Source organism: Tauraco erythrolophus, chromosome 26 (assembly GCF_009769465.1).
Source record: "Tauraco erythrolophus isolate bTauEry1 chromosome 26, bTauEry1.pri, whole genome shotgun sequence".
Taxonomy (NCBI): domain Eukaryota; kingdom Metazoa; phylum Chordata; class Aves; order Musophagiformes; family Musophagidae; genus Tauraco; species Tauraco erythrolophus.
In genome coordinates, this window is record NC_141490.1 from 7,845,359 (window position 1) to 7,872,768 (window position 27,410).

Sequence of the window (27,410 nt, forward strand, 5' to 3'; positions counted from 1 at the left end):
ATGCACCATGTCTCCCCGGCACCGGCTCTGACGATGATGGCCACCCAGACAGTGCCCCCTCCTCCCTACCAAGACACCCCACAGGTGAGTGTCTCCCAGCACCCCTGGGCTCCTCCCAATTCCTCGTGACCCCCAACTCCTGCGTTAATTACCCTCCCTTGCTGAATAACAACAAAGCATTTCACCCAAATTCAGTAATTTCAGAGACTGACAAAAATGAAAACCCTTCTTGACGCAATCTCTAGGTTTTGGGACAAACCCTTTTTGGCTTTTTCCCCTTTCTGGCTTATTTTGGGGTCATGGGGTCTTCTTGGAAAGCCAACGCGATGGTGTGTTTGCAGCGAGCGGGTTAACGAGCTGGAGAGACGCAACATCTGGGTACACTGGGATGGGTTTAGCCAGAGGAAGACTGGAATGGCATTTTAATTTATTTTACGGTGGTTTTTGGCAACTAGTCGTGCTGGGGGGAGAAAAAAGACTTCATCTATGGTGTTAATCTAAGAGGTCGGATAACTTTCCCGAATATTGTTACGACGTTGTTGTAAGAGGAAGAGTTTGTCCAAGAGAAACTCTACTGGAGCACCCCAGTGAGCTGGACGGTGGGGTTTGAGGCTGGATTTCGGAGACAGTCCTGTGCCTTGCAGCCCATCCTGAGATATTTTTTGGGGGCGGGGGGCGGGCAATCCACATCACATTTCCACTTTCCCAGCTGCAGTGACGACCCGGATCGAGCACTGAACCTGCTCCGTGTTCAAAGCAGCATTTTTTTGGGGGGTTCATATGGGAAATCATGAGGTTTTCCCCCATTTGCTGCAAATCTTGGCTGCAAAACCAGAAAAATCTCCCCTCCCAGGAAAAAAAAAAAAAAAAAGAAATCAAGCCTGGTATCTGCAAGCTAAAATAAATAAATGGACTTTTACGCCGCCCCCCCACACCGTGAAGCCACCCGGGTCTCCTTTCCGCTCATCTCCTTTGGTGGGAAAAGGTCACTTCTTGCAAACGACACCTCGGTGGGGTTTTTATGGCTCCTCCAACTTCTGCGGCATCATTTACTCGCTTCGCTGCTCTGCTCCGAGAGGATTTTTTTTCCCAATTTTTTCTTTTTTTTTTTCTCCCCCCGCCTCGAAACGCGCCGCCTTTCTCGCTTACGCAGCAGGGAGCCGCGACGCCGTTTTAGTCCTAATGGGCAATTTAAGGGACTTTTAAAATAGCTGAGATTTGCCGCAGCATCCTACGGAGATGTCCCCCCTTACCTTCCCCATCTCTGTCCCTTATCTGCCCCCTGGCTTAGTACATTGAATTTTAGGGACCTTGGGGAGCATCGTTGCCCAAAATCCTCCTCTTTTTCCCCTATCGAGGGAGTTGCTCAAGCGTTTTTCCTTCAGTTTAGTGGGTTTGGAGGAAAAGCCACAGCCAAGAGTTGCTTTTTTTGACGCGACGCTGGGACCGTTCTGAGCTTTTCACCTGAAAATTTGGGATTTCTAAGGTTTGGAAAAGCAAATTGCACAAATTTGATGGGGCTGAGATGGGGAGAGTCAGCCCTAAATTAAAAAAAAAAATCAATTAGGAGAGATCCAACCAGCTCTTCATCATCAAGGGCACCTGTTTTGGGGAGAAAAGTGCTAAAAAAGGGCTTTGGGGGAGCTTTGCATTTGTGTTTTACTGCAGAGGCTGTGCAAGCGCTCGCCGTCACTGTCAAAAAGTGGGCAAAAATTGAGCGGAAATGTTGGGAAAAGCTGCTTTTTGGAGGGAAAAAAAAAAGGTTTTAATACTCACTTGGTTCTGCTAAAGGAGTTTAATACGGAGCATCGTTTATACTGAGCGCGCTCGCTGAGCAGCTCTACCTGTTGGAAATTCAGGAGTCTGCCTAAAAATCCACGTATTTGCATGAGAAATTAAAAGCAAAAGCCAAGGGAAAGTCTTCTGCCGTTTCGTTGGCAGAGTCAGCAGAAAGGTTGGTGGAAAAACAGGCATTTGGAGCACCAAAAGTGATGAGAGCAGCTTCGTCTCCTCAAAAAAGTACTTTTTAGGTGGTGCTATCAGGGGCAAAAGTGGCAAATTAAAAAAACACGTAAAATTTTCCGTATTTATTTACTTATTAGATAAATATATATTTTAAAAAATTGTTAAAAATCAGGTGGAGATGGTGATTTCGCAGCATTTTCAGCACAGAAAGTGATGAAAGCAGCTTTGCCCCCACCAAAAGTGCTTTTTAGGGACAAAAATGGAAAATGATAAAAATATATTTTTTCAAAAAATGATATTTTTTGGGGTTCTTTTAAAGTCGCAGATTAAAAATGGGATGGAGAGTCTGGTTTTTCAGTAGGATCAATGAAACCCCCCAACTCCTGGTGTCCTCAGCACATTTTTGGGATGAGAACCCGGGTTTTCAGCACTGTGTTTCAGCACAGTGAGAAATTTCACGGTGAAACGCAAAATAGGGTCAATTTTGTTGATTTAGGACATTTTTCCTTGCCCTGAAGACTTTTGGTGGGGTCGCTCCGTAGAGTTGACGCGTTGGCCATGGTCTTCGGAAAACCACCAAAGCAAGAGGGATAAACCCGCGGGAAGCCCCCGCCGTCGCCCGCTGAGCGACCACTGACTCCAGCAAAGGATTTTTTTCATAAAGAAGTGAAAAAAAAGGGAATATAATATAAAAAAGAATATAACTGGGAGATGATGCACATTGTTGAGCGTCGCCAAGCAAGCGGCGCCGCAAAAATCTTGGCTGTAACAAGGAGTCTTACAAAAAACCCAGGATTTTTTACATAATTTTTAAAACGTTTTTTAAAAGCATTTTATTTTAACCTTTATTTTACAAATTTTTGTGCTTTTTTACAGTTCTAACGTATTTTTAACCATATTTTTAACATAATCTTAAACTTTTTTGCATTTGTACAAATTGTTGATGCATTTTTACGTATTAATTTAACATAATATAAACATATTTGCATATCAATAATTTTATATATTTGTAAAATTTTTTGACTTTTAAACAGTTTTTTACTTTTTTTAACATAATTATTTTACATATATTTAACCTTTTTGGACTTTTAAAACATTTTTTTTGCTTTTTGTTTTACATAAGTTTTTGTACACTTTTTTACATAATGATTTTACATATTTTTAACCGTTTTTGACTTTTTTTTTAGAATGTATTTTTTTACGTTTTGTTTTAAATAATTTTTTGTACCTTTTTTTAAAACTTCTTTTTAAACTCTTTTTTCTCCACTTTTCCCCACTTTTTCCCCACTTCTTTTTCCTCCCTTTTCCCCACTTTTTTCCTTTTGTTACATAATTATTTTACATGTTTTTAACCTTTTCTGACTTTTTTAAACATACTTTTTAACTTTTTGTTTTACATATTTTTTTTTGTATATTTAAAAAAAAAATCTGTTTTTAACTTTTTCTTTCCCCACTTCATTTTTTTTTTCCCTTCCTGCAACTATTTTGGACCATTTTCTGAAAAAAAAAAAAAAAAAAATCAATTCCTGCCTACTTTTTTGTCAACACCTGCAACTTTCATACCCAAACCCAGCCCCTTTTCCCTCATATTTCTCCGTTTTCCCACTGCTGATCCGCTCCCGCTCCCGAGCCAGAAACCTGCTGCCTTTTTTCCTCCTTTCCCATCCCCACCTGCTCCCCATAAACTCATTTTTGGCTCAATTTTTTGCCTTCCTCCCTGCCCAGCATCCCTGTTGGGCTGCAAATACTCACATCCAACCATCCTCTCGCCTCTTTTTCCACCGACTTGAGATTATTTTTATTTATTTTTTATTATTTTCTTTAGTCCAAGGTGAGGTAATGGCTTCGAAACAGCCACAGAAGAGGCTTTTTTGGGGGTAAAATAGCCCAATTAGTTGCAGACTTGGCTGGAAAGAGGCGACTTGGCAGGATTTTGGGGCTCCAGTTGCTGGAGAGGATAAGAAAAAGGCATAAATGTATGTGAGGAGGGGAAAAAAAAAAAAGAAAAAAGGGGGAAAAGGGGAAAAAAAGCACCGTTTTCCCCAAAAAAAAGGAATTTTCAATGGAGAAAAAAGAAAGAAAAGAGTAGGAGGATGGGGAGATATTTAATGGTAGGCCTGGAGCATCCCAAAATCCACTTGAATTTTGGTTTTAGATAGAAAATGGGGGGGGGAAAAGAGAAATTCCCGTTGTCACTAATTGATTTAGCAGCGGGGAAGGGAAGAGGGCTGGAAATCACCCCCAGTTCTAGGGTGGGAGAGGTGGGAATTCCAGTAGCGCCGGGTGAATTTCCAGGTGCCGGAGCCAAACTTCGGCGTTACAAACAATAAAGGAGATTAAAAAAAAAAAAAACCCAGCGCATAAAAACGTGCTGTACCGGCAGCAAAAGGTCAGGCGACAGATATTAAAGTCAAATATTTTAAAAGCCAAAGGGGCCACAGTTTTGGCCCGGCTTGGCTTTACGCAGCATTTAAAAGAGGGGAAAAATCTGCTTTTTTTTCCATGCTGAGAATCCTGAGCATGAGGATGAGTCTGGCTGGAGAAGGCTGTGGGCATATCCGTGTATACACATGTGTATTTTTATATATATTTATATATCTGTGTGTATATAGATATATAAACCAATTTTATTTAGATATGAATAATCACAGAAATAATTCTAGGCATATACCAGACAAATAAATAAATAATGCATATTGAAATATTATATTTCTATGTAAAGAAACACAGGAATATATGAGGATATTAGACAAGTAAATGAATAATATAGAGAGATATTTTATTTAGCTACAACTAAACAGAGAAAAGAATATATATCGGACAAATAAATAAATTTTACCATTTAGCAAGAGGCAGAGGCCTCGTTTTGCTGCTCAGCTCAAGGGGGGGATTGAAGATTTACCAAGGAAAACTGGCAAATGCTGATTTTTTTTTACATTTCCACACCAGAGCAGGTGAAGCATCCACTTCCCGTTGATTTTTCCACGGAAACTTGGAGCTGAAACCACAGGATTTGGGGGGGACGTTGCTGATGCGTTTGAACCCAAACTGATAGAAATTCTCCCTGATTTTGTATTTATATTTTATATATTATGTATTTATGCTTTTATTTTTATTTTTATTTGTTTACCGCCTTGCACAGTACGCCGGACCCATCTGCAAGCCGGCAGCAAATAATTCACATTTCTGTAAAGGAAATTGTTAATTTTCGGTGGGAATTGCCCAAAAATAGGTGCAATCCTGTACGCGTGGGGGTGGAAATTTTGGGGGTGATGCTGGAAAGGAGCGCAGTGATTTGCACCCACACCTCTCGCATCCTACACGCTTATATGTAACGAAAAGAATTGCAATTTTTTTTTAAAAAAAGCAAAATGTTAGTTAGCAGAAGGATTTATTACGTAGCAAAAGTAATTTTTGCCTGGAGATTTCCAGCCCTGGCACGTTGTGATTCCCGTCACGTTTGGGGCAGCGTCGGGGCTAAAGGTGGGTGAACTGGGCAAAAAGAAAAAAAAAAATTGATTTTTCTTTTTTTTAATTTTATTTTTTGGCTGGCTCCTCGAAGCGACTCGTTCCTGGGCTCGGTGAGTTGGAAGAGGCTCCCACAATTTTGGAAGCGAGTCGAAAATGCCTGTATGTCTAGACAATATTACCTGCAGCTGATTTAATCTGGGACTTGGGCAAAACCAGCCCATAATAAATGACCTCCCCCCGCCATCGCGTTGCTGGCAGCGCGAAAAGGACGTCGGGATTTTCTTCCTGAATTTTCCCGAAGGAAAAAGTGGGAAAAGTGGGGGAAAAGCAGAGAGAACCTAATCTGGCTGTTTCAAATGTAAATATCTTTTCACCCAGCCTGCCCAGACCCCCATCGCGGGGCTGCCTCCTCCGAAATTTTTAAATATTTTGAAACTGTTGAAATTTCCAAAATTTTAAAATTGCAGAAATTTTAAAAATTCGGGGCCATTTCTAAAAATTCATTTTTCCTTTTTCCCTTCTCTTTTATATTTTCCACCCCCCAGATGACGGCCACAGCCCAGCAGCCCACCAAGGCGCAGCCCGTGCATCTCGCCACGCCGGCGGCGACCGCCAACGCCCCGGTACCCGCCGCGGCCGGCGACCCCCAGGCGCAACTGGAGGCCGACAAGCGAGCTGTCTACAGGTGATGCAAGCTAATACCAGCGTGCCTTGATTAATTAATTAATTAGTGCGCTCATTAAGGCATTGTTTCGTGACCACACCCCTTCTTCTAGTGCGTTATTAATGCGCCGACTCAGCGATGCATCGATTAATGCATCGAGTCGTTGGTGCATTAATGGATTAATTATTATAATGCATTATTAATCTGCTGTTATTCTAATGCATTAATTAATACGCAGGAAGTGGGGGGGGGGGGTAGTAATTAGCTCCTTTGTAACAATAATAGCGACTGCTAATAATTACGGCTGGTGGTGGAGCTCGTTTGCGGACCTGGTTTTGCACAATGTCCCCTCCCTGCAATATATTCATCCTCCAAGAAAACTAATTAGTTTTTTGGGGTTTTTTTTTGCAAAACCAGGCAGTTTTTTTGCAAAAAGCACCCAGGAGAAGTAAAAAGTCATGTATTAACCTGAAATATGTGGTTCACGCATCCCAACGGGATACGAGCAGCAACGGGAGCGGGATGGATGAGCCCCTCCGGTCCCCTTTTTTTGGGTCACTGTGGAGATAATAATATATAATATTGTAATATATGCAGTAATATTATTGCCTAATTGTAACAATATTATAATTATGTAAATAGTATGATTATAGAAGTAATATGTAATTATATAAGTGATATATAATTATATGTGATATATAATTATTTACAGTGTGAGAATGCATACAGTAATGATGTAACAGTGATGTATAATATTATGAAATAATTAGGATTAAGGTTTAATTTTAAGGATTAACCCCCCCCCATTAATGGCCAAGGCCACAGGAGCTGGTGAACCAAAAAACCGCAGCTCGGAAGTGAAGGAATTCAAATATTTTGACTCCAAATATTCAAATATTACGAGGCCAATAGGCCTGGAAAGGAGGAGGAGGGCATGGAATAAACCCCCCGCTTTCCCAGGAAAACACAAAGGATTATTTGAAACGGATCTCAGGATGGGCAACGGGATTTTTTCTCGAGGTGAAAAAAAGAGGTGGTTCGAGGAAAAAAAAACCACAACAAAAGCACCTCTGCACTGCTCCTGCACGGATTTTTTGCAGCGTTCGTGGGATAAGGAAAACCCCAAACCCCTTTTGGAGTTTTAACGGCCTTAAAGTAGATAAATAAAATAAAATCTACCAGAAATACCATTTTTTTTGAGGTATTTCCCACCCAGAAAAGCAGGGAAAAAATTGTTAATGGGACTTGATTGCCCTAAACCTGGCTGTTTATTTTTGGGTACCAGTCAGAACTAGCCCCAAAATATATTTTTATCCATAAAAACGCACTTGATGAGCTTTTTTTTTGCTGGATGCAAAATCCAAATATTTACCTATACAGTGTTTCATATGGATTGTGCATATGTCATTAGCTATCGATTGCACGTAGGGGATTTTTTTAGCCCTCTAAGGGCTGTACTTTCCACCCAAAACGATGGATTTTTGTTAATTTTTGATAATTGCACCAAGGCTGCAAGCGTCGGTCGATCGACCTGGAGGGAAATCGCCGGGAAAATGTGATGGGAAATAGGAAAAAAAAAAAAAAAAGCGCTCAACAAATCGCTCCGCTGGGTTTTGTGCTCTAACGGGAGGTTCAGCACCCATGAAAAAAAGAGGAAAAAAAGGAAAAAAAATTAATCCTCCTTCTCCCTGCTTGAGGTGAGAGCTGCTCCAGCAATTTTTTCCCAGTTAAAATATTTTGTTCACTTCCCACAAGAGCTAGGCTGGGATTTTCCCACCGGGTTTTAGACCAGGAAAGATGATGCTCCCTGAGGATCCACCCCGGCACCCGCAAACTGGATTTTTCCAAGTGGATTTTTTCACGTTAAGTGTATTTTTTGGATTTTTTTTTTGAGAGAGGGAAGGTTTCTATTGGAGCTGGGTGGAAAAAAAAGCAGATTTTGATGTGCCCACGGCCGAGCCCTGCCGAAGGGACGGCACGAGGCCATTAGAGGAATTCATTGCATTTTATTAGCCCGTGTCGAATCCTTTTTATTAGCGGCTGCGAACGACCTCTCTCCCGCAGGAAAATGTCAGGGCCAGTTCAACCCTTTCATTTGGAGGATTCCTTGGAAAAGAAAAAAAAAAAAAGAAAGAAAAAAAGTGGTTTTTATGTTTTGGGGTGGTTTTTTTTCCAAATTGTTTTCAGCAAAAGCAGATTTTTCCCACCCCAAAACTCTTCCTTGTGCCCTGGGAGTGATTTTTCCGCCTCCATGACACTCGTGGATGGGGAAAATCCTCCTGCTTCCCCGGGCGTCCTCCTCCCTCCCAAATTTCGTAGCGAGGAGGGGATCTGGCTCTCAATTCCCATGCCATGGCCTGTGCCTCCAAACCGGTCCCTTCCCCTGCCCGTCGTGGCCACAGGAAGGCTGGGGAAAAAAAAAAAAAAGTGTATTTTTTTTTTTGCATGGAAAAGGGAGAAAAAAATTGCAAAATTTGGCATGGAGCGTGTGGCAGAACCCCAAATTTCGCCGCCCCGCGACACCGCACACGGCTGCAGGTCTCGGGGCTCTCCCTTAACCCCTCCCTGGGGCTGCTGCACCTCCCCTTTTTGTTTTTATTTTATTTCTTTTATTTTAATTATTTTGTTTTATGTTGCCTGATTTTATTTGATGTTGCTTTATTTTGAGTTGGTTTGGGTGGGGTTTTAATTCTTTTAATTTTAATGTATTTTTCGTTTTGATCTTAGTTTCTTTTTTTATTTATTCATTCTATTTGATGTGATTGGATTTTATTTAATTTTATTTTACGTTATTTTGTTATTTGATGTTATTTTATGTTATGTTATTTGATGTTATTTGATGTTATGTTATTTGATGTTATTTTATGTTGTTATTTTACTTTGACATTATTTGATGTTATTTTCTTTTATTTTGGTTTATTTTGATTTATTTTGATTTATTTTGGTTTGTTTTGATTTAATTTGATTTATTTTGGTTTATTTTGATTGATTTCAGTTTATTTTGATTTTTTTTTGTTTATTTTTCTTTATTTTTCTTTATTTTTCTTTATTTCCAACCGAAAAGCAAACCATCCTCCCCTCAGCCACCTTCCTTCCCCCTGCCAGCACTCCAAGACATTCCCAGGGGGGTCAACAGCAGCACCATCCCAGTTAGTAATGCGGAAGACCGTGGGACGATGCCAGCAAGGATGTTAATTCCCTCTTGGTCGACGCAACCCCTCAAAGCAAAGGGGCTACAAATTACGTGGGGGCTGCAATCCGTGTGTCCCCCCCAAAAAAACCCCAAACCCCACCCCATCCTTGGGGGAATTCCGTGCCTTTGCTCCTGATCGATGGAGCGGCGCCGGGAACGGCAGCGGGCAGCGCCTGCCGCTGAGCCGCCGGTTCCCAAGTCCCAATAATTCCGGCCGCCGCTTGGAATTTGCCTTTCATATCCCTCGCCTAAGCCCCGGCGGGGCCGCTGAAATTATGAAATTATTTCCTCCTCCCCCAACTCCGTTCTCGGCTCCAGCCTGGGCGCATCTCGCATTAAAGCGGGATCAGGGCAGATTAAACTCTAATATGGTGCGGCGTTAGCGGCGGCGGATGAAGACTTAGCTGAGGGGTTTAACCCCTTCGCCTGACTCCGGCTCGGAAAAGACCATCAGGGAAGGGATTCGGAGTCATCTTGGATTCGCAAGAAGAATTGCAAATCTTTGTTTTCTGAGAGTCACCTCCTGGTAAGAAAGAAGTGGGCTTTGGCTCGTCTTCATGGATGGACATGCAGGTGCCTGACAGAGGCCTCTTCATGGAGGAGCAACCCATAGCAAGGTGGGTCCGTAGGATGCAGCGGGCACGTGGAAGTACCACCTCATCCCATCTGAGGTCTCCAACTGTGAGACGTCTTCAGCTGAAATATTAGCATCGATGAGTGGGAGCTGATGGCGATCCCCAAAATGCAAAGACACCAGGATAGCAGATGGCTCCAAGACAACCACCTCAAAGTCAAGCTTTTTTGCCCATGACAAAACATTTGGGAAACGCTGGCTGTGGTGCAATGATGGAAAGCACCAAGACGTTGGCAAGAGTCATTGCCTGGTGGAGAAAGTGGTGAATTTTGCAATTTTTAAGCTTTTTTTCCTCGTTTTGTAGGTCTAGAGGGAGCGCTTCCAGCATTGGTTTGGGAGTGAAGTTTGCACCACCAGGCTCTTGGAAGCTGGGAGGGAATGGATGGATAATGTGGGGTAAAAATGGACAGGGAACCTAAACCAGGTCGTTCTTCTTTGTCCTCTGCAGGCACCCGCTGTTCCCGCTGCTGACTCTCCTCTTTGAGAAGTGCGAGCAGGCGACGCAGGGCTCTGAGTGCATCACCTCGGCCAGCTTCGACGTCGACATCGAGAACTTCGTTCACCAGCAGGAGCAGGAGCACAAGCCCTTCTTCAGCGATGACCCTGAGCTGGACAATCTGGTAGAGGCAGCTGGGGCTTGGCAGATGGTTTTCGGGGAGTGGGGAGAAGGCAGGGGGTGAGGAACAAATTATGGATATCTACCACCTTGGGCAACGTCATGGGACTCTGTTTGTAGGGTTAGCTGTCTTGGTAATGTTCTCCATAGACCTTGTGAGACCTTCTCCAGGACCTTCTCTGAGACCTTTTCCATAAGATCCCCTGTGAGAACAAACCCTTGCCCAATTTTTGGCTAGTTTTCCCATATGAACACCATGGGGTCAATACAGTTGACCTGGAAACAGTCAAGATCAATGGCTGATTTGTGCCCCAAAACTTGCAATCTCTGCAGGAAATACTGCTCTTCAGTGCCACATACAATACTGTCTGCCTTCTTGTCTGGCACCATCTCGTTTCAAGTGTGATGCCTGGAAACAAGACAAAAGAAGAGCTTTTTCCAAAAAGGGGTGATGCATATCAGTAGTTCTGGACATTTTGGACCGTTTTTGGTGGCTTTCTAGTCATAGCAACCCAAATTTCCTACTGTACCCATTGTTGCTGGAAGGCACCTCACAAGACTGCTTGGGATGGAGCTTTCCTCTTGCAGGGACCTCAGGAAACATGCCCAAATCCCACTATTTTGTCTAGGAAGCCTCTACATGTGGTTTTCATGGCAAGTGTGTGGGTGGATGAGTCCATGGCACCATCCTGGTGCATCCTCCCAGCACTCCACAAGCAGATTTTTAAGGTCAAAAGAGGCAATTTCACCCACTTGTGATGATGTGAAGAGCAAAAGAGCACCCAAGGGATGGTGTGCCCCATAGCATGTGTTGCAGAGGGATTTCCATCCCAGAAAAGGCGCAAAATTGGGCAATTCACCAGCGGCTTTATCCAAATACTGGAAATACCAAGCAGGGGAGGTTGTCCAACAACCTGTCATGAAGGGAAGAAGAACGAGCAATGCTCATCCAGTTGCAAATCTACCGCGTTCCTAAAGCCGCAAGAAACAGCTTCAAGATGGATTAAAATCCCACGTCTTTTGTGCCCGGTTTCAGCTCGTGGAGGAGAGTTTTGCGACATCCCTGAGACAAGGAGTCTGTGGAAAGCCTTCCAAAAAATTACGGGCTGTGCAAAGCCCCGTTTGCAGATTTCTGAGCCCATTTCTCAATCTCTTATAGCCAAGAAGAGAAGTTACTTTGGGATGAGTGACCAAAAAAAGCAACATTTTGGATTATTTCTGTTTTGGGACTGAATGCACATTGAGTGTTGGTTGAAGTGCACTGAAAAAAACCCCATCAGATAAAAATGGGTGCAATGACTTACCAAGAGGAGAGAGATGAAGCCAGCTGAAACAAAAAAAAGATCTAAAATTTTGGGGGAGGAAAATCCGTTCCTACATGTACCAAGGTGAAACATCTCCAGCAAATGGTTAGTGTGGGAGATGTGTCCGCAGAGGCGACTTTTACTGGTTTTTGATGGCTTCTTCAAAAAACCCAGACCAGTCATGTTTTTTTGGGCATATTGTAGAGCAACTCTTGATGCTGAGGAGAAATTTGAGTAGGGGAAGTTGCATTGATCCCATGTATGACCTTGTAGCACTGGATATATTCTCATTCATATATATATATATATACATATATGGATTTTTGCCCTATTTCTAGGACTGTTCTGTACGTATATATTCTATCCAATGCCCAGAACTTCTCCAAAAGCCACCCAAATTGCTCAGTGTGGTTGACCTGCATCAAGACAGAGGTGACGGTTAATGCGATGCTGAAGAAGGACCGTTCCTGTTGGTGGGAAGTGCCAACAGGAAGGAATTTTGGATAAAAAAGTCCCGCAGTGCTCAAAACTCAACATTTCAACCTGTTCCTAAGCTGACACTTCTTCCCTATTTGCATTGTCCTTTTTTTTTTTTTTATTTTTTTGGTTATTTCTTTTTTGAACGCCGCCGATTCCTCGGAAATCGGTGATGGCAAAGCAGGGATGAAAAGGCCAGCGGCATTAGCTATCATTAGAATAAGAGTCATGTATTCCTCACCGCTGAGATGCACATAATTAGAAATTAGAAAAAGGTCAGATCTCACCATTATCAACTCAATCAGCTGCCGAGTGCCACACAGTCAATTAATTCAGCATCTGTATTTTTTACAACCCCGCGCACGTACGCCGTCGGACTGTAACTCTTTATCCGGACAGATATACGGCGCAGCGGAGCAGGGACATAAAATGAGACCCTAAGCAAATGAGCTGAGATAATTGAGAGATTTATTTTTTATACATATATGTGTCAGGTCTTCTTGCCTTTGCCCTTGAATATTGACTTTCATGGCCGTTGAGCCCTGGGAAGATGCGGAGAGCCGGGGCGCGATGCCTCTACCTTGCGCTTTTGCCTACGCCAACTGCGGAGGAGGGAAAAAAAAAAGCCAAAAAAAGGCAAAAAAAGAGAGAAAAAAAAAGAATTTTTCCAGCTACAACCCATCATCCTTGTTGTTCACCAACTGAAAATTCACTTTCTCCGTCAAGGAGCCTCCACCTGAGTTTGGCCTGGGATTTTTGGGGATGTTGCCCAACCGTGGCGACTCGCAGTTTGTAAAGATGGCCACTAAAATTTGCAAGTTCCAAACACCCTTTGAAACGCAAAGACGCTTTGTTACATAAAACCAGATTTATTGCCCCGGAGTGAATAGCTGAAATTTTATATATTACGCAAGATTTCAAACAGCGGCTGTAAAACTGACGGTTTCGGCGCGGCGAGAGGAATGTTTTATGTGTAAATTTTGTAACGTTTATGGGATCCGTTTTAACGAGGCCCAGGCTTTGCACCGGCACCGGCTTACGGCGGAGCTGCAGCCCCGTAATCTCGTTAGAAGAAGTGGCCTCCAGAGAATAACCAAACGCTTTTCGACGGCCAGAGCTTGGCCTTGGACTTTTTTGGGGCACGGGGAGCGATTGCTGGGAAGGCAGCGGTAATTTCGGGGAATTGTGGCTTCTTGGGATTTCAGAGATATGATTGATGGGGAGGGAAAAGAAACGTGGAGGGGCAGAGGGATGAGCTCTGGGATGGGTTTTGAGATTGATTTTTTTGGCCTTTTTTGGGGTGTTGAGAAATTCGACTGTAGGGATCAGTTCCAGTTTAGATTTGGGGGGAGAATATTGATTTTTTGGGGGTATTTTTTCCAATGCATTGAGGAAAAGAATGATTTCAACTCTGCCATTGTGTCCCCATGTAGATGGTGAAGGCAATCCAGGTGCTGCGCATCCACCTCCTGGAGCTGGAGAAGGTCAATGAGTTGTGCAAAGACTTTTGCAACCGCTACATCACCTGCCTCAAAACCAAGATGCACAGCGATAATCTACTCAGGAACGACCTGGGGGGGCCCTACTCCCCCAACCCCTCCTCCATCAGCCTCCACCCGCAGGTAACACCTTAAAATCACCTGTAGTCACCATCATTGCCCAGTGGCCAACGGGTGAGTTGGGCCAACGAGGTTTGAGGCTTGCTCTACAACTCTTGGGGCCTCCTGGAAATTCATCGAAACCCACCTCCAGTTGGGGAAAAGAATTAAAAATAACCCATGTCTTGCTCGCGTGGTGCAATATATGATGCTGCAGTGATTTTTTTGAAACGCAGGGGGAAGGAGTTGCTGAATCCGTGCAAGCACATGGGAAAATGGACAAGAAATTTGCTTTTTTTTTCATGAAAAAATACTATTTGTTGGCAGCAGGGACAGAAACACCATGATTTTCTCCACCACTTCCTCTCCCCCTGGTCTTGTCTTTGTTTCAAGGCAGCTTAACAGATTTTTGAGCCTCATATAACCCTTTCTGGCTTCACTGCTCCTTTGTTGCCCCAGCACATCTTGCAGTTCTCCCCCAGCATGATCATCATTCCCAACTTGACTTTTTTGGTTTTGCGTAATTTGGGTTTTAGCTGGGAAAAGGAAACATTTGGTGCCTCCAGCACGGGGAGAATGTACAAGGAGATGCCCAAGAATTGCAGAAAGATCAACTGAACTGGCCAAACCAAGCTGCACCTTGGTGGCTTTTGGGGCAAAATAAAGGATTTTACCATAGTATTTGGAAAAAAAGTTGTCCATGGGTTGGGGTTTTCATGTACAGGGAATAAACGTTGGCTGGTTGCATCCCAGAAAACTTCCTCAATGCAACTTTTCGTGTCCCTTATGGATTTCTCTCTCAGATACTGGATTTTTTTTGGGGAAAGTGAAATTTGGGGTGGCACGATCCCACCAGAAATAATTGCAGCCAACTCAAAATAAGCCAGGGTGTCCCCAGGCAGCTCTTGGAGCTATTGCCCAAAAGGAGGTGGGTGGTGGGGACTTCTTTAGGGCTTTTCAGAGCATTTGTAAGGTGGTGGAAAGGAAAAAAAAGTGATTTTAGCAGCTCAGCTCTAGGTGCTGCAGAGTTCAAAGCCCCCAACATGACACTTGTGGCCACTTTCTTCCCCCCAGCACGGGGAGGGAAAAGCCCCTCAAAAAGTTTTAGTTCTTATTTGGGTTTCCTGAAAGCACCAAACCACTAAATCATTGATCTAAAAAATCCCAGCCCCTCTCTATTTTCTAATAATCCCTAGAAATGGACTTCTTATCCCTTCGCTGCTTTATGGGAGCATTCCTTATGATCAAAATTAGCAAGACACTTGCATAAAAGAGAACAATAATTGCTCAACGAGCATCTCGTTTGTAATTTATTAGTTTCTATTATTGTGCGTTGCCACGGCAACCGCTCGCATCCTGGGTGATGAGAGAGATGTTAGATATGAGCCGACGAAGCTCCCGGTCCCAGCAAATGGAGATGCACGTTTTTTATCAGTAATTTTCATGAAAATAATAAGTGAGGGAGTTAATGAGATGGAAAGCCGTCCTGTGGCTATTGTGATTTTTTTTTTCCCTCTTTTTTTTTTTTTTTTTTTTTAAAGTGTTGATCTAATTAGAATGCATCGGTCAGGAAAAGTAATGAGGATTTAGTGCTTCACAAAGAGGTGGGGATCGTATCAGAAAATTAGCACAAGTCTTTGGAAAATAATCAGGCCCATGGAGAGGTACCAAGCGCCTCTGATTCCTGCAAACCCGGAGCTGCCGGTTTCCCTTCCAGGCAAGACTCGAAAGTTGAGAAATTCAAGGGAGGATTTGGAAACAGTTGCTAAATAAATGAGAACACATCTAGGAAAGACCCAACTGGAGGGGAAACGCTGGCTCAGTGACAAAGGGATTTTCAGCAGGCAACGGGAGCCAAAATATTCATAGTGATAGACCAGAAGGAGCCACCATCTCATCTGGTCGTTGGATGAGGATGACGATACAACGGCAAATTTTTTCTAGTTATCCAACTAAGCAATGTCAAGTGCCTGAGTGCTTCGACTCATTGAGTGTACTGGAGTTTGCATGGATAAGGCTTAAAAAAAAAAAAAAAAAGGTGGAAAAACTCTCTATCCATCAGTTGAGTTTGAAGGGCTGGGAATGCTCCAGAGAAATGAAGAATCACGGGATCCGTGTTTAAAACATGGCAACTGGTACGATTTCGCTAATTCTCGTCTAATTCTCATGCTGAGGGCAGGTAAAATGGTTAAGGGGCCCCTAATTCAGAACTTTTTTTTGTAAAAACAAATAAATAACGGAAATGTGATTAATATCAATGAACGATGTTTTTCAGAAAATAGATTTTCTCAGAGTATTGGAGGGGCATCAGTCATTTTGTGCAGAGATACACCAGGTTGGTCATGAAAGCGAAATATTTCTCATTTTGGGGAAGTTTTTTACTGTGGGACAGCCTGTTTAAAAAATTATGGAGCTGGAATAACAAGAATGACAACTGAAACTGAGGAAACAATGGCCAGAGCTGTCAAAATGTCATCACGAGAGAATCGTGGGTGGATTTCCCTAGTGTATCCAAAAAGGATGGCCCTTGGCTTGGTGTTAGTTGCACTAAGATGAAAACCACAAGAATTTCTGGAAATGCAAGAATGCCTGGAGGTGCTGGAAAGATGAGAGAGCCCCAAACAGGTGTTTCAACTGTTGCTGAAATCTTCTCCTGTCGCCAAGTCTGGAGATGACTCCTGGCATTGGCCAAGTTTGGGTTTTTTCCTACGTGGTGAGCCTTCTGTGAACCTTCATTACCTTATAGATGTTTTTCTACTGTGTTTTCTCCATCGCTTTCTTGTTTCGTGCTCCACTTTCTTTTGCAGAAGAGTTTTAGCCTCTTTGGCCTGCAAACCCACCAAGAAATTCTCCTTCTTCTATTTTTCTTGGTTGTTTTTCACTTGGCTTCATTCCTCTCCCTTGAGTCCTCATCGGACCCTTTTTAACTCCCTCCCTTCATTTAATGGATATTTTTGGAGTTTTTCAGGCGGACATGGGAGAGTGGATGTGCTTCTTGCATGGGGGAAGAAAAAAGCAATTGAACCCAAAGCTTAAAGTACATCAGTTCAACATTCCTTCGACATTAAAGTGGTCCTCAGTGCTCTCCAGTTGACTTCACTTGCAAGAAAAAAACCCACCACAAAGCCAATCACATTGGGAACCACAGCACTGCCAGGGACGTTTACATTGGATTAAACCTTGCATTTTTCAACTCTTGTTTTGAGTGGGAATTGCAGTAGGTTGACAGGGTTTAAATGGGCATTTTCAGGATGGCATTTCTTCTTCTGAATGTCCTTCTCTGTCTTGCTGGTGATTGGAGGCTAGCGGTTGAGTTGACCGCTATGGTTTGGGTTGGAAGGGACCTTCCAGATCACCCAGTTCCAACCCGCTGCCATGGGCAGGGACACCTTCCACTACACCAGGTTGCCCAAAGCCCCATCCAACCTGGCCTTGAACACTGCCAGGGATGGGGCAGCCACAGCTTCTCTGGGCAGCCTGTGCCAGTGCCTCACCACTCTCAATGTAAAAACTTTCTTCCTTAGATCCCATCAAAATCTCCCCTCTTTCAGTTTAAAACCATCACCCCGTGTCCTATCACTCCACACCCTTGTCCAAAGCCCCTCTCCAGCTTTCCCATAGCCCCTTTAGGCACTGGAAGGTGCTGGAAGGTCACCCCGGAGCCTTCTCTTCTCCAGGCTGAACAGCCCCAACTCTCTCAGCCTGTCTTCATAGCAGAGGTGCTCCAGCCCTCGCATCATCTTTGTGGCCTCCTCTGGACACGTTCCAGCAGCTCCATGTCCTTCTGATGTTGGGGACCCCAGAGCTGAACGCAGTATTCCAGGAGGGTCTTAGGAGAGCAGAGCAGAGGGGCAGAATCCCCTCCCTCGCCCTGCTGCCCACGCTGCTCTGGGTGCAGCCCAGGACACGGTTGGCTTTCTGGGCTGCCAGCGCACGGTACTGGCTCATGGTGAGCTTCTCCTCAGCCAACACCCCCAAGTCCTTCTCCTCAGGGCTGCTCTTGATCCATTCTCCACCCACCATGTACTTGTGCTTGGGATACTGTTCTGTTCTGTACAGACCTTAATTCATCCAAGTTTGCCCTGTGGACAAGCCTGAATTTCTCTGCTATTTAAAGCCACCTTTTCATCTCCATCCCTCCACCCATCCACCTGCAAAAGGAGCCCTACGAATCTTACATGAGTTTGACCAACTCTTTCTCAGCAAACCCGTAGGTTTTCTTTTTTTTTCTCCAGCCAACCCAACTTTTCCCCAGCTTTACTTGAGCACAATTAAATTCTGCAAAGTTAGGATGAGACAGAAATTTTTACGCATGTGAGCCACCCAAAAAGAAATTGCTGTAGCATAAAGCACAAGGGGAAGGACATCGGCTCGAGTAGCGCTGAATTTCAGCACTTGGGCACTTGGTCTTTGCCACTTGCCTTAAGAAAAGATATTTTGTGTGCAAAGCAGTATGTACCAGGTCTTTTTCTTCATTAAAGGGACTTTTAATTGGGAGAAACTGCCGAAGGCCAGTGCTGAGATGTGGATCTGCAGAGACACCTACTGATACATTTTTTTTTTACACTCAAGTTTCCAAATTGCCAGAAACATTTCAACAACTTCCAGTCTTAAAATATCAAACATTTTCCATTGCAACAAAATCGCGAGCATAATATGATTTGGCTGGCATTTGGGATCCAAGGCAATTAGTATGCAAAATATATTTTTTAAATCCTCTTAGAGATATCTGTATTTATTTTAAGGCAGAGCCTCCACTTCCAGTGGGTACCCTTGGTTTCACCGTGCCGTTGCAGAAACACCATGAATTTCTTTCATTTCCTTTTCTAATAATTATTAATATTCTGCCTGAGCTGGTGTTTTGGGACAGTTTTCCTCTACACCAGCAAAAAAATGGCAGTTTTGGTCATCATAAAATGCTGTTGAAAATGGCTTTGACCGCTATATCTGGAAACTACAGTTTCTTCTTCCCATTTGCTGATATCCCAAATTATTTCTTCCAAAAACTGTCATCTTGATACTTTTCTCTGGAGGAGTCATGGAAAAAACAAGGCAGCAGAGGAAAACTGGAGGTCTTCAGGCTGGCCCAAATCTCTGGTTGCTCCTGGCCATATCTGACTGCTTTTTGAGGTTCTCCAAGGACCATGTTGGGTTTTATATGGATATTTCCACCATGTTTGTTACCTGGATGCTTGGCAAAAGCCAAGACCAAAGGCATGCAAACCTGATGGATTTTTGCTTTTGGTTTGCTAAGAAATCCACGTTTTTCAAACCAAAAACCATTTCCACCAAAAGGCTGGAGATGGAGAAGGGATATTAAACAAAAATACAAGTATTTTATGGACATATTTGCATTTTTCAAATTAATTGAGCTACAGAAAGGAGTTTCTGGGAGGTGAAGCAAAAATTTGCACCAATTGCAGCAAAATTTCCAGCTAAATAATGTTCAGGTCATCATTGGAGAGGACAAAAATAATCCGTGGCAGAGGCAGCAGTTTTGGGCTCAGCATCATGGGAGGGGAAAATGCAGCATGGGATTTTAATAGGACAAGCAGGAAGGGATATCAGAGTTTGTTCAGCACCACTGCGCAGGCAAATCGTGGGGAAAAAGCTGGTAGAAGTGTGAATGTAATGACAAAAAGCCCCAAAAATGGACTAAAAATGACGTTTTTTCCCCAGCAATGGAATTAGGTACCCTAATTCCCCACTGAACGACGCCCCTGCATCATCTCGTGATGTAAAATTTGTTGATTTGTGTGTTCAAATGACCATCTTTATCGTTTTCTGAAGTCAAGAAATGCATCAAAATTAAGGGAAATTAATGGAGTGGGGGAAGGTGTCCCTGCCCATGGCAGGGGGGTTGGAACTGGATGATCCTTGAGGTCCCTTCCAACCCAAACCACTCTGTGATTCCATGATTCTATGAAATTGAATAAAAAGGTGAAAAAAATCCCCTTTGTTGGCATTTTGTTCAGCAGTCGAGGAGCAGCCAGACGCCAAGTGAAGCAGAATGGGAAAATGGGTAGAAAAGAGGGAAAAAATTATGTTTATGGCAAGAAATGACTGTGGTTTTGTTTCCATTACAGCTGGGCGAATTGGAGATAAATAGTTATCTTGGGCTTATTTTGAAATGAGAATTTTCTGAGTATTATCAGCATAAAGCACAAAAATCCTGCCCATCATGGCACCCTTCCCTTCCCAAAATTGTTGCATTGAGCACACAAATCCTCATTCCATTTGCACTCTTTCCAATCACTGCTCGCATGCAAAAGCTACTCCAGATCTGGAGCTGATTCTAAAAATTCAGCTTCTGGCTAAAAAAAAAAAATGTCTATTTTTGCAAGAAGTTAGTTTAAAACTGCAAGGAATGATATAAAATGGGGGTTTATTAGGATTATTGTCATTATTTTATGATTACTCCGGCAAGGGGAAAGCATTTAGCAAATGCCGCATCGTCCGGTTCCAAAGCACCGAAAAACTAGAAATTTCTAGGAATGAGAAGATTGAAGAAATTCCTACTTTTTAATGCTGGGGTTTTTTTTCTTCCTTTTTCCTTATGGGAAATAATGGCTGCACAAAGAGGCTGAGTTTGGGGAAGACACTGAGTGAGAGTTTTGCAAAGCGTAAATTCTTATTTTTCCACTTTTTTTTGCCAGTTGCAGCAAACTGAAAAATCCCTTTTTTCTGCCAGTTTGCCTGTTGAACCACCTAGAAAAAAAAAAAAAACACAAAACAACAAACAAACCAAAAAGGCAACGGGACGAATTTATTGGAGGAGGAAAATGAAAACCTCGCGTGCTCCTGCCATGTGTTAAAATGAATAGTTTTAATATTTTATTTTATTTTATTTTTTCCCCCCAGGAGATGCTACAAAGCTCACCAGCAGCGTTGCCGCCCACCTCCAACCCACCGCCGGGCATCGTGGTGCCAGCGGCTGCGCTACCGCCGGGCAACTTGACCATGAGTGCCGGCAGCGGCTCACCCACCGTGCCGGGTAGGGACCACGAGGGAGCTTGATGGATCGAGGGGTGGAAATTTGGGGGTTCAATACCCCCGTGAGCCTTTTTTTTTTTTTGGTTCTCCATAGGTGGAGCCTTGTACCAGCCCGTGACGATGGTGACGTCGCAGGGCCAGGTCCTCGCCCAAGCCATCGCCCCCGGTGCCCTGCAGATCCCCAACGCCCAGGTACGACTGTCCCACCTCGAAATTCCATTTTAGGCAGTTTTGCACCGCGGCAGCAAGGAGAAAACCTCAGTTTCACCATCAATGCAACCCTTGGAGTATCCTGAATTTTTAATTAGCAAGAAACCTTGATTAAATCCATCTGCTGGGTGCCTTTGGGGTACCTAAGGCATCATAATGACCTAATAAATTATAGTAATCCTTATATTCTTGTTGAATTCTATAATATAACAACGTATATATTATATTACATTATGTTATATCATGTTATCTTATATTACACCATATATATCATCGATATTATATTCTGGATCTGGGGTCATAGAATCATAGAATCATAGAATGGTTAGGGCTGGAAGGGACCTTCAAAGGTCATCTAGTCCAACCCCCCTGCAAGGAACAGGGATATCTCCAACTAGATCAGGTTGCTCAGGGCCTTGTCCAACCTGGCCTTGAACATCTCCAGGGATGGAGCATCCACCACCTCTCTGGGCAACCTGTTCCAGTGTTCTACCACTCTCATAGTAAAAAATTTTTTCCTAATATCCAACCTGAACCTACCTCCCTCTATTTTAAAACCATTACCCCTTGTCCTATCATAACTGGCCCTCCTGAACAGCCTCTCCCCATCTTTCTTGTAGGCCCCTTGAGGTCCTGGAAGACCGCTATAAGGTCACCCCGGAGCCTCCTCTTCTCCAGGCTGAACAGCCCCAACTCTTTCAGCCTGTCCTCATAGGAAAGGTGCTCCAGCCCTCTTATCATCTTCGTGGCCCTCCTCTGGACCCTCTCCAACTGGTCCATGTCCTTCTTATGTTGGGGACTCCAGAACTGGACGCAGTACTCCAAGTGAGGTCTCACGAGGGCAGAGTAGAGGGGGAGAATCACCTCCCTCGACCTGCTGGCCACGCTCCTCTTGATGCAGCCCAGGACGCGGTTGGCCTTCTGGGCCGCAAGAGCACATTGCCGGCTCATATCGAGCTTCTCGTCCATCAGTACTCCCAAGTCCTTCTCCTCAGGGCTGCTCTCGATCCAATCACCACCCAGTCTGTATTTATGCCTGGGATTGCCACGACCCAGATGTAGGACCTTGCATTTGGCCTGGTTAAACTTCATGAGGTTGGTACGGGCCCACCTCTCCAGCCTGTCAAGGTCCCTCTGGATGGCATCCCTCCCTTCCAGGGTCACTGGCATTGCCTGTCCAGTACACCAATCACAGCTCTCATGGGAAAAGCTATTTTTTTTTTCCCCTTGCTTTATGGATTTTTGAGGGACTTTTCTAGCCATTTGCTCTGGTTTTACATATTTTTTTTCTAATTGTGGTTAACTACGTGGAGTTTCCCCGCTTGCAAAAAGCTGACAGTTTGGGGTGGGAATGGGTTTATAAGGATAACTTGCTATCCCCGTCGGCTGTGTTGCCCGTCATCTCTTCCAAACCCTCATTCCCCAGGAATTTGGGTAAAAAATTACTCATTTTTGCTACCCTACTTCCCAGGGGCAAATCAGCAAAAATTTTGAAAATTAAGTCATGCAATTTTTTTTTTTTTTTTGCAAATTTTGCAATTTTTTTCTGAAATGCTTCAAATCAATTGCAGGAGCCTCTTTTAAAAAAAAAAAAATGGCATTTGCAGATGGGTGGCACCTCCCTGGCAGGATTTATTGCCTGTGCAGTGCTTTGTAAAATTTCTTCCTTGAGTATTGCACCGTCGTGGGCTTAAATCTTGCAGCAAACCCCTCCGTGGTGTGAAAAACAGGCACGCAGGGAATACCAGGGCAGGGAGAGAGCCCTGGACAAGCACCTCCAGATGCTCTTCCTGCGCCGCCGGCACGATTTATTCCGCCGGAGCCCAGGGGACTCGCAGGGACCTGCTGGCCTGATGTTTAATTCATCCAGGAGAAGCGTTTTGATGAAGAGCTGGGGGAAAAAAATCATAAAAAAAAAATTCCCTTTTAACTCAAGCGCTGAGATTTCAGTTCGGTTCCTGCGACCTCATTAAAACTTCTCTTGCAGCAAGATGTTTATTTTTTATTTTTCAGGGGTTTTAGCTTTTTTTTTTTTTTTGCGCAAATTTTCACTCCACAGACACGTTTCTCCTCGTGGTGGGAACTGGGTGGCTTGCAAGGGTTTGCAAGGGGTTAATGAGTGGCAGGGTTTTAACCTCAGGTTTAGAAAGTCATCTTTTTGGGGAGTTTTAAGGATTTTTTTTCCAGGTAAAAGTGGTTTCCCCCTTAATCGCACATCGAAACGGTCATGACATCGGCACCGCAGTCGCCAACTGTGCTGGTGCCACTGCAGGGAGAGAACATCAGCCAAAAATAGACACCTTAAGGAGAAAATGGGGATTTAAAGCAATTTTTTTTTAAAAAAAGTGGATTTTGGATGCTCCCTACAAGGTCCGTATTTTTCCACTCGCCCCACTCCCGTTTTGGGTTGGTTTGGCTCATTTTTTGGATTGGTTTTGCTCGTTTTTTGGGTTGGCCATCGTCGTTGCTTATTTTTTGGGTGGTCCATCACCGTTTTCAGCCAATTCTCTCCCCATACCTCTCCCCCTGGCAGGTGAACCTGGATCTCACCTCCCTTCTCGACGGCGAGGACAAGAAATCCAAGAACAAGCGGGGCGTCCTGCCCAAACACGCCACCAACATCATGCGCTCATGGCTCTTCCAGCATCTCATGGTGAGCACTGCAGCCTCCAAAACACAAAGCTGGGGAAAAAAGGCAAAAAAAAATCCCCCAAACCAAACAAATCGAGGTGGTGGTTGGTCTGAATTTATCTTCAGAGGCATAGAGTGGCTTTGGTTTTATTTTGGAAGTATTTTAGGGATGAATGTTCCTACTGCAGGTGGCAAAAATACTCCCTTAACGCACGAAGCAGCGAACAAAACCAGGGGGGAACCTCCACAAATTATTGCAGATGGGTGATGGAGCATTTTTTTTTCCAGTTAACAGCTCCAAAATACCGTTTCCCAGCAAGTCAGGGTGGGAAAGTTGCCCCACAGCTACAGTTGTGGGCCATCAGCAATCAGTTGAAATACGGAATTACAAACTCACCCCATTTTTGGGGTTGATGATGTAGGTAGACAGAGGAAGCTCAGAGGATGCAACTTCTGATATTTTCACGCAAGGACATTGCTCACCTGTCAACAAGACTGGAAGAAGGGGAAAAAAAACACTAAAAAACCCAACGTTTTCCTCAAAATTTGGCCAAGAAATTGCTCGGAAGCTGGTTGCAAAGAGTCATGTTAAGGGTCTCCAGGAAGGTGGGAGACCCTCAGATAACAGCAAACAGAAAAGAGCAGCTCCAAGGAGCAACTTGGGGTAAAACATGACCCAGGACATGGAGCAGCAGCTGGTTGGAAACTTTCCAGCCTTATTTTTTACGGGAAATTAGGGATTTATTGCATTGAGGATAAGAGCATCGCTGTGTTGGGCCATCCCAAGCTGTGTCGTGCATCTCCCATGCTTTTGGAGGGTTGAACTGCAGATTCACAAGCAGAAAAAGGATTTAGAAGACCAGAAACTGAGAAGTAATTTTCTGCCAGGTGACGGGAGAAACCCGTGGTTTGAGATTTCCAAAACTGGATCGAAAAACCAAAAGAAATTGTTCTACTGGATGGTTGGACCTTTTCTCTCAGCCTGGTCCTCGTGGTCAGAACATGTTTGGGCTTCCCCATGGGATTTCTCCATCTGGCATCAAAGATGATGTGGTTTTTACATTAATAGCATTGAGGCTCATCATTTTATTGGGTTTGGAAGTTCTGTAGCACCATCAGGAGGAAGGAATGCTGGAAATAGCATGCCAAAAAATAGGGATACTTTTGCCAAAAACAGAGCCATTTTTAACCACTTTGGCATCCCTGAGGTCCTGGTGGGACGGGAGTCTCCCGCATGCCATGACTTTAGGTGGTTTTGTCAAGGAAGTCACAGTATTTTGGGGACAAACAGCTGGAGAACGTGTCACGTGAATCAACACTGGTGCTGGTTTGGGGCTCTGAAAAATGCCACGTGGGGCTGGTTTGATAAGTGTCATTTTTGGGGTTCGAAAGGAGGATTTTAGCACGGTTGGGAAGATGTTGAAGCTTTGAGTGCTGGTAGTCTCCCATTGCAGATGTTTCAGGGTGTTTTAGTGGTGCAGTTGACAAGGAGCATTGTGGGTGACAGTGGGTTTTGAAGCCCAAATCCCACTTTTATCAACAACTGTTATTAGAAAATCACTGAAACTAAAAAAAAAATATTAAATAATTATTCTTTTCCTAAACCTTTGGTGGAAAGCCTTGGAAAAACCCTGTGGACACCAAGGCAACCAAGATGCTCTTGGATGCCACCCTGAAGCCTTCCACTTTGTGAATGCAAGAAGCCACAAAATTTGGGTTGGAAAATGAAAAAAATGGGGAGGGATTTTGATTTTTTTTTCCACTCAGGGCTGCGGTTTTGCACACAGGGATGGCATTTTGCTGCCCCCATCTCTCTTTTTTCTTTTCTCTAGCACCCCTACCCTACGGAGGACGAGAAGAGGCAAATCGCCGCCCAAACCAACCTGACCCTCTTGCAAGTCAACAACTGGTGAGCCCATGCAGATATCTTGCTGGCTTTGGAGATTTTTTTCCACTATAAAATATTTTTTGGGGGTAACGTGGGTGGTTAGGGATGACTTCGGGAGACGGGCTCCGGCGATGGTGTGATGTCTCAGTGCCCTCTCCTGGCAAACCCGGTGTTCATCAGCCTCCAACTCAGCTGGAAAAATTAATGCAATGGTGTAACATGCCACGGACCCATAAAATAGGGTTAAAAAACCAGCTTTTTGTACCATGCAGCCACTTTCAAAAGGGTTTTATATTGGAACTCATAAAATGGTTACGTCTGTGGTTTTGACTCGAAATTGGTGTAACGACTGTCTCTGTTTTCCCTGGAAAGGTTCATAAATGCCCGGCGGCGCATCCTGCAGCCAATGCTCGATGCCAGCAACCCGGACCCAGCCCCCAAAGCCAAGAAAATCAAATCTCAGCACCGGCCCACCCAGCGGTTCTGGCCCAACTCCATCGCGGCCGGGGTCCTGCAGCAGCAGGGTGGCAATTCGGGGACAAATCCTGACGGTAAGGACAAACCCTGATGGCTCCTGCCCCTCCTGGGTGGTGTGGCCACTCATTAAATTATGCCCTTAATTGGTAATTAAGGATTTCTAGAGCTCTTTATCCCACTCTGGGGAAAAACATGTTGCAGAGGTGGCCTGTGCAAGAAGGTCCTTCCAGTTGACCATCACAAGGGCGCTGGCAATGGAGCACTGCCATCTGCTCCGCATAGGAACAGCCCTCAAGGATCATCCACTTTGGGGCATCACTTGGGGTTATCCTGAGCTGCTGGGAAGGGGAGTAGAGGAGGAGATAGGGAAAGGAGAGGAGACAAAATGAAAAAAAAGATGAAAAGATGAAGATGACACAAGAAGACAGATCAGACAAGCTGGAGAGAGAGAAGATGAAGAGATGATCAAAATGGAGAGCAGATGAAGATAAGAAGACAAATGAGACAAGATGGGAAGCGAGAAGATGAACAGAAAACAATGAAAATGAGGAGCAGAGAAGATGAATAGAGCAGAGACGAGCATGGACCAGACAAGATGAGAAGAGAGAAGATGAGGAGAAAGGAAGGTGGAAATTAAGGGAGGATGAAGAGAAGATCTGCCCAAGCAATTTGGGCATCTACTTGCTCAAAAATGAAGGTTTCTTGTTATTTAATGAAGATAAAATTAGCTAAAAAAATTAAAGGTTGGACCTTGGGGAGCAGCTGGGGCAGGTGGGATACCTGCCAGGTGTCCAGGTACAGCTTTTTGCTTGGGTTATTCATGGTTTCTGTGGTTTTTTGTCCTTTTTGTCTTAGCTGGGGAGTCCTTATTTACTGTATTTTATTAATTTCAGGCTCCCTCAGCATGGACAACCTGCAGCCCCTCTCATCAGCCACGGCCACCATGGCCATGCAGCAGGCCATGCTGGTGGCCCACGACGACTCCCTCGACGGCACTGAGGAAGAGGAGGAGGACGAAGAAGATGAGGACGAGATGGAGGAGGAGGAAGAAGAGGAGGAAGAGCTGGAGGAAGAGCCTGGTGGCCTCCCAGCGGCACCCGGCGCCGACCTTGGCTTGGACCACAGTGACTCGCTGGAATAGCTCCTCCTGCGCCCTCCTCAAATCAGTGACAGCACCGGAAACAGAGTTCCCCCAAAAAATGCCAAAAAAAACCGGCAAGAACAAAAACAAATTGATAAAAAAAAAGAAAACGGAGGCGCTGGCGGATGCCCCGGCTGCCCACAGGAGC

General features: G+C 44.2%; 1 protein-coding gene across 5 annotated transcripts; it reads left to right on the forward strand.

Moving 5' to 3' along the window:
* On the forward strand, positions 1-27,262 carry PKNOX2 (PBX/knotted 1 homeobox 2). 5 transcript variants are annotated; one of them, XM_086626968.1, is made up of 11 exons: positions 19-84; positions 5,982-6,121; positions 10,376-10,547; positions 13,758-13,946; positions 19,541-19,542; positions 20,798-20,916; positions 21,010-21,107; positions 23,659-23,778; positions 25,589-25,665; positions 26,017-26,195; positions 27,015-27,262. In XM_086626968.1, the coding sequence occupies exons 1-11, from the start codon at positions 34-36 to the stop codon at positions 27,260-27,262; spliced, it is 1,395 nt and encodes a 464-aa protein (XP_086483094.1). In that variant the 5' UTR covers positions 19-33. The 5 variants fall into 5 exon arrangements, with proteins under 5 accessions (XP_086483093.1, XP_009981132.2, XP_086483094.1 ...); XM_086626967.1 differs by lacking the exon at positions 19,541-19,542 and having other exon boundaries at positions 1-90; positions 20,784-20,916; XM_009982830.2 differs by lacking the exon at positions 19,541-19,542 and having other exon boundaries at positions 1-84; positions 20,784-20,916.
* The last annotated feature ends 148 nt before the right edge of the window (positions 27,263-27,410 follow it).

Coding starts and splice junctions, on each gene's coding strand:
- PKNOX2 (XM_086626967.1), top strand. CDS start 1: ATGCACCATGTCTCCCCGGCACCGGCTCTGACGATGATGGCCACCCAG. Junction 21,108..23,658: donor TGCAGATCCCCAACGCCCAG/GTACGACTGTCC, acceptor TCCCCCTGGCAG/GTGAACCTGGATCTCACCTC. Junction 26,196..27,014: donor TTCGGGGACAAATCCTGACG/GTAAGGACAAAC, acceptor TATTAATTTCAG/GCTCCCTCAGCATGGACAAC.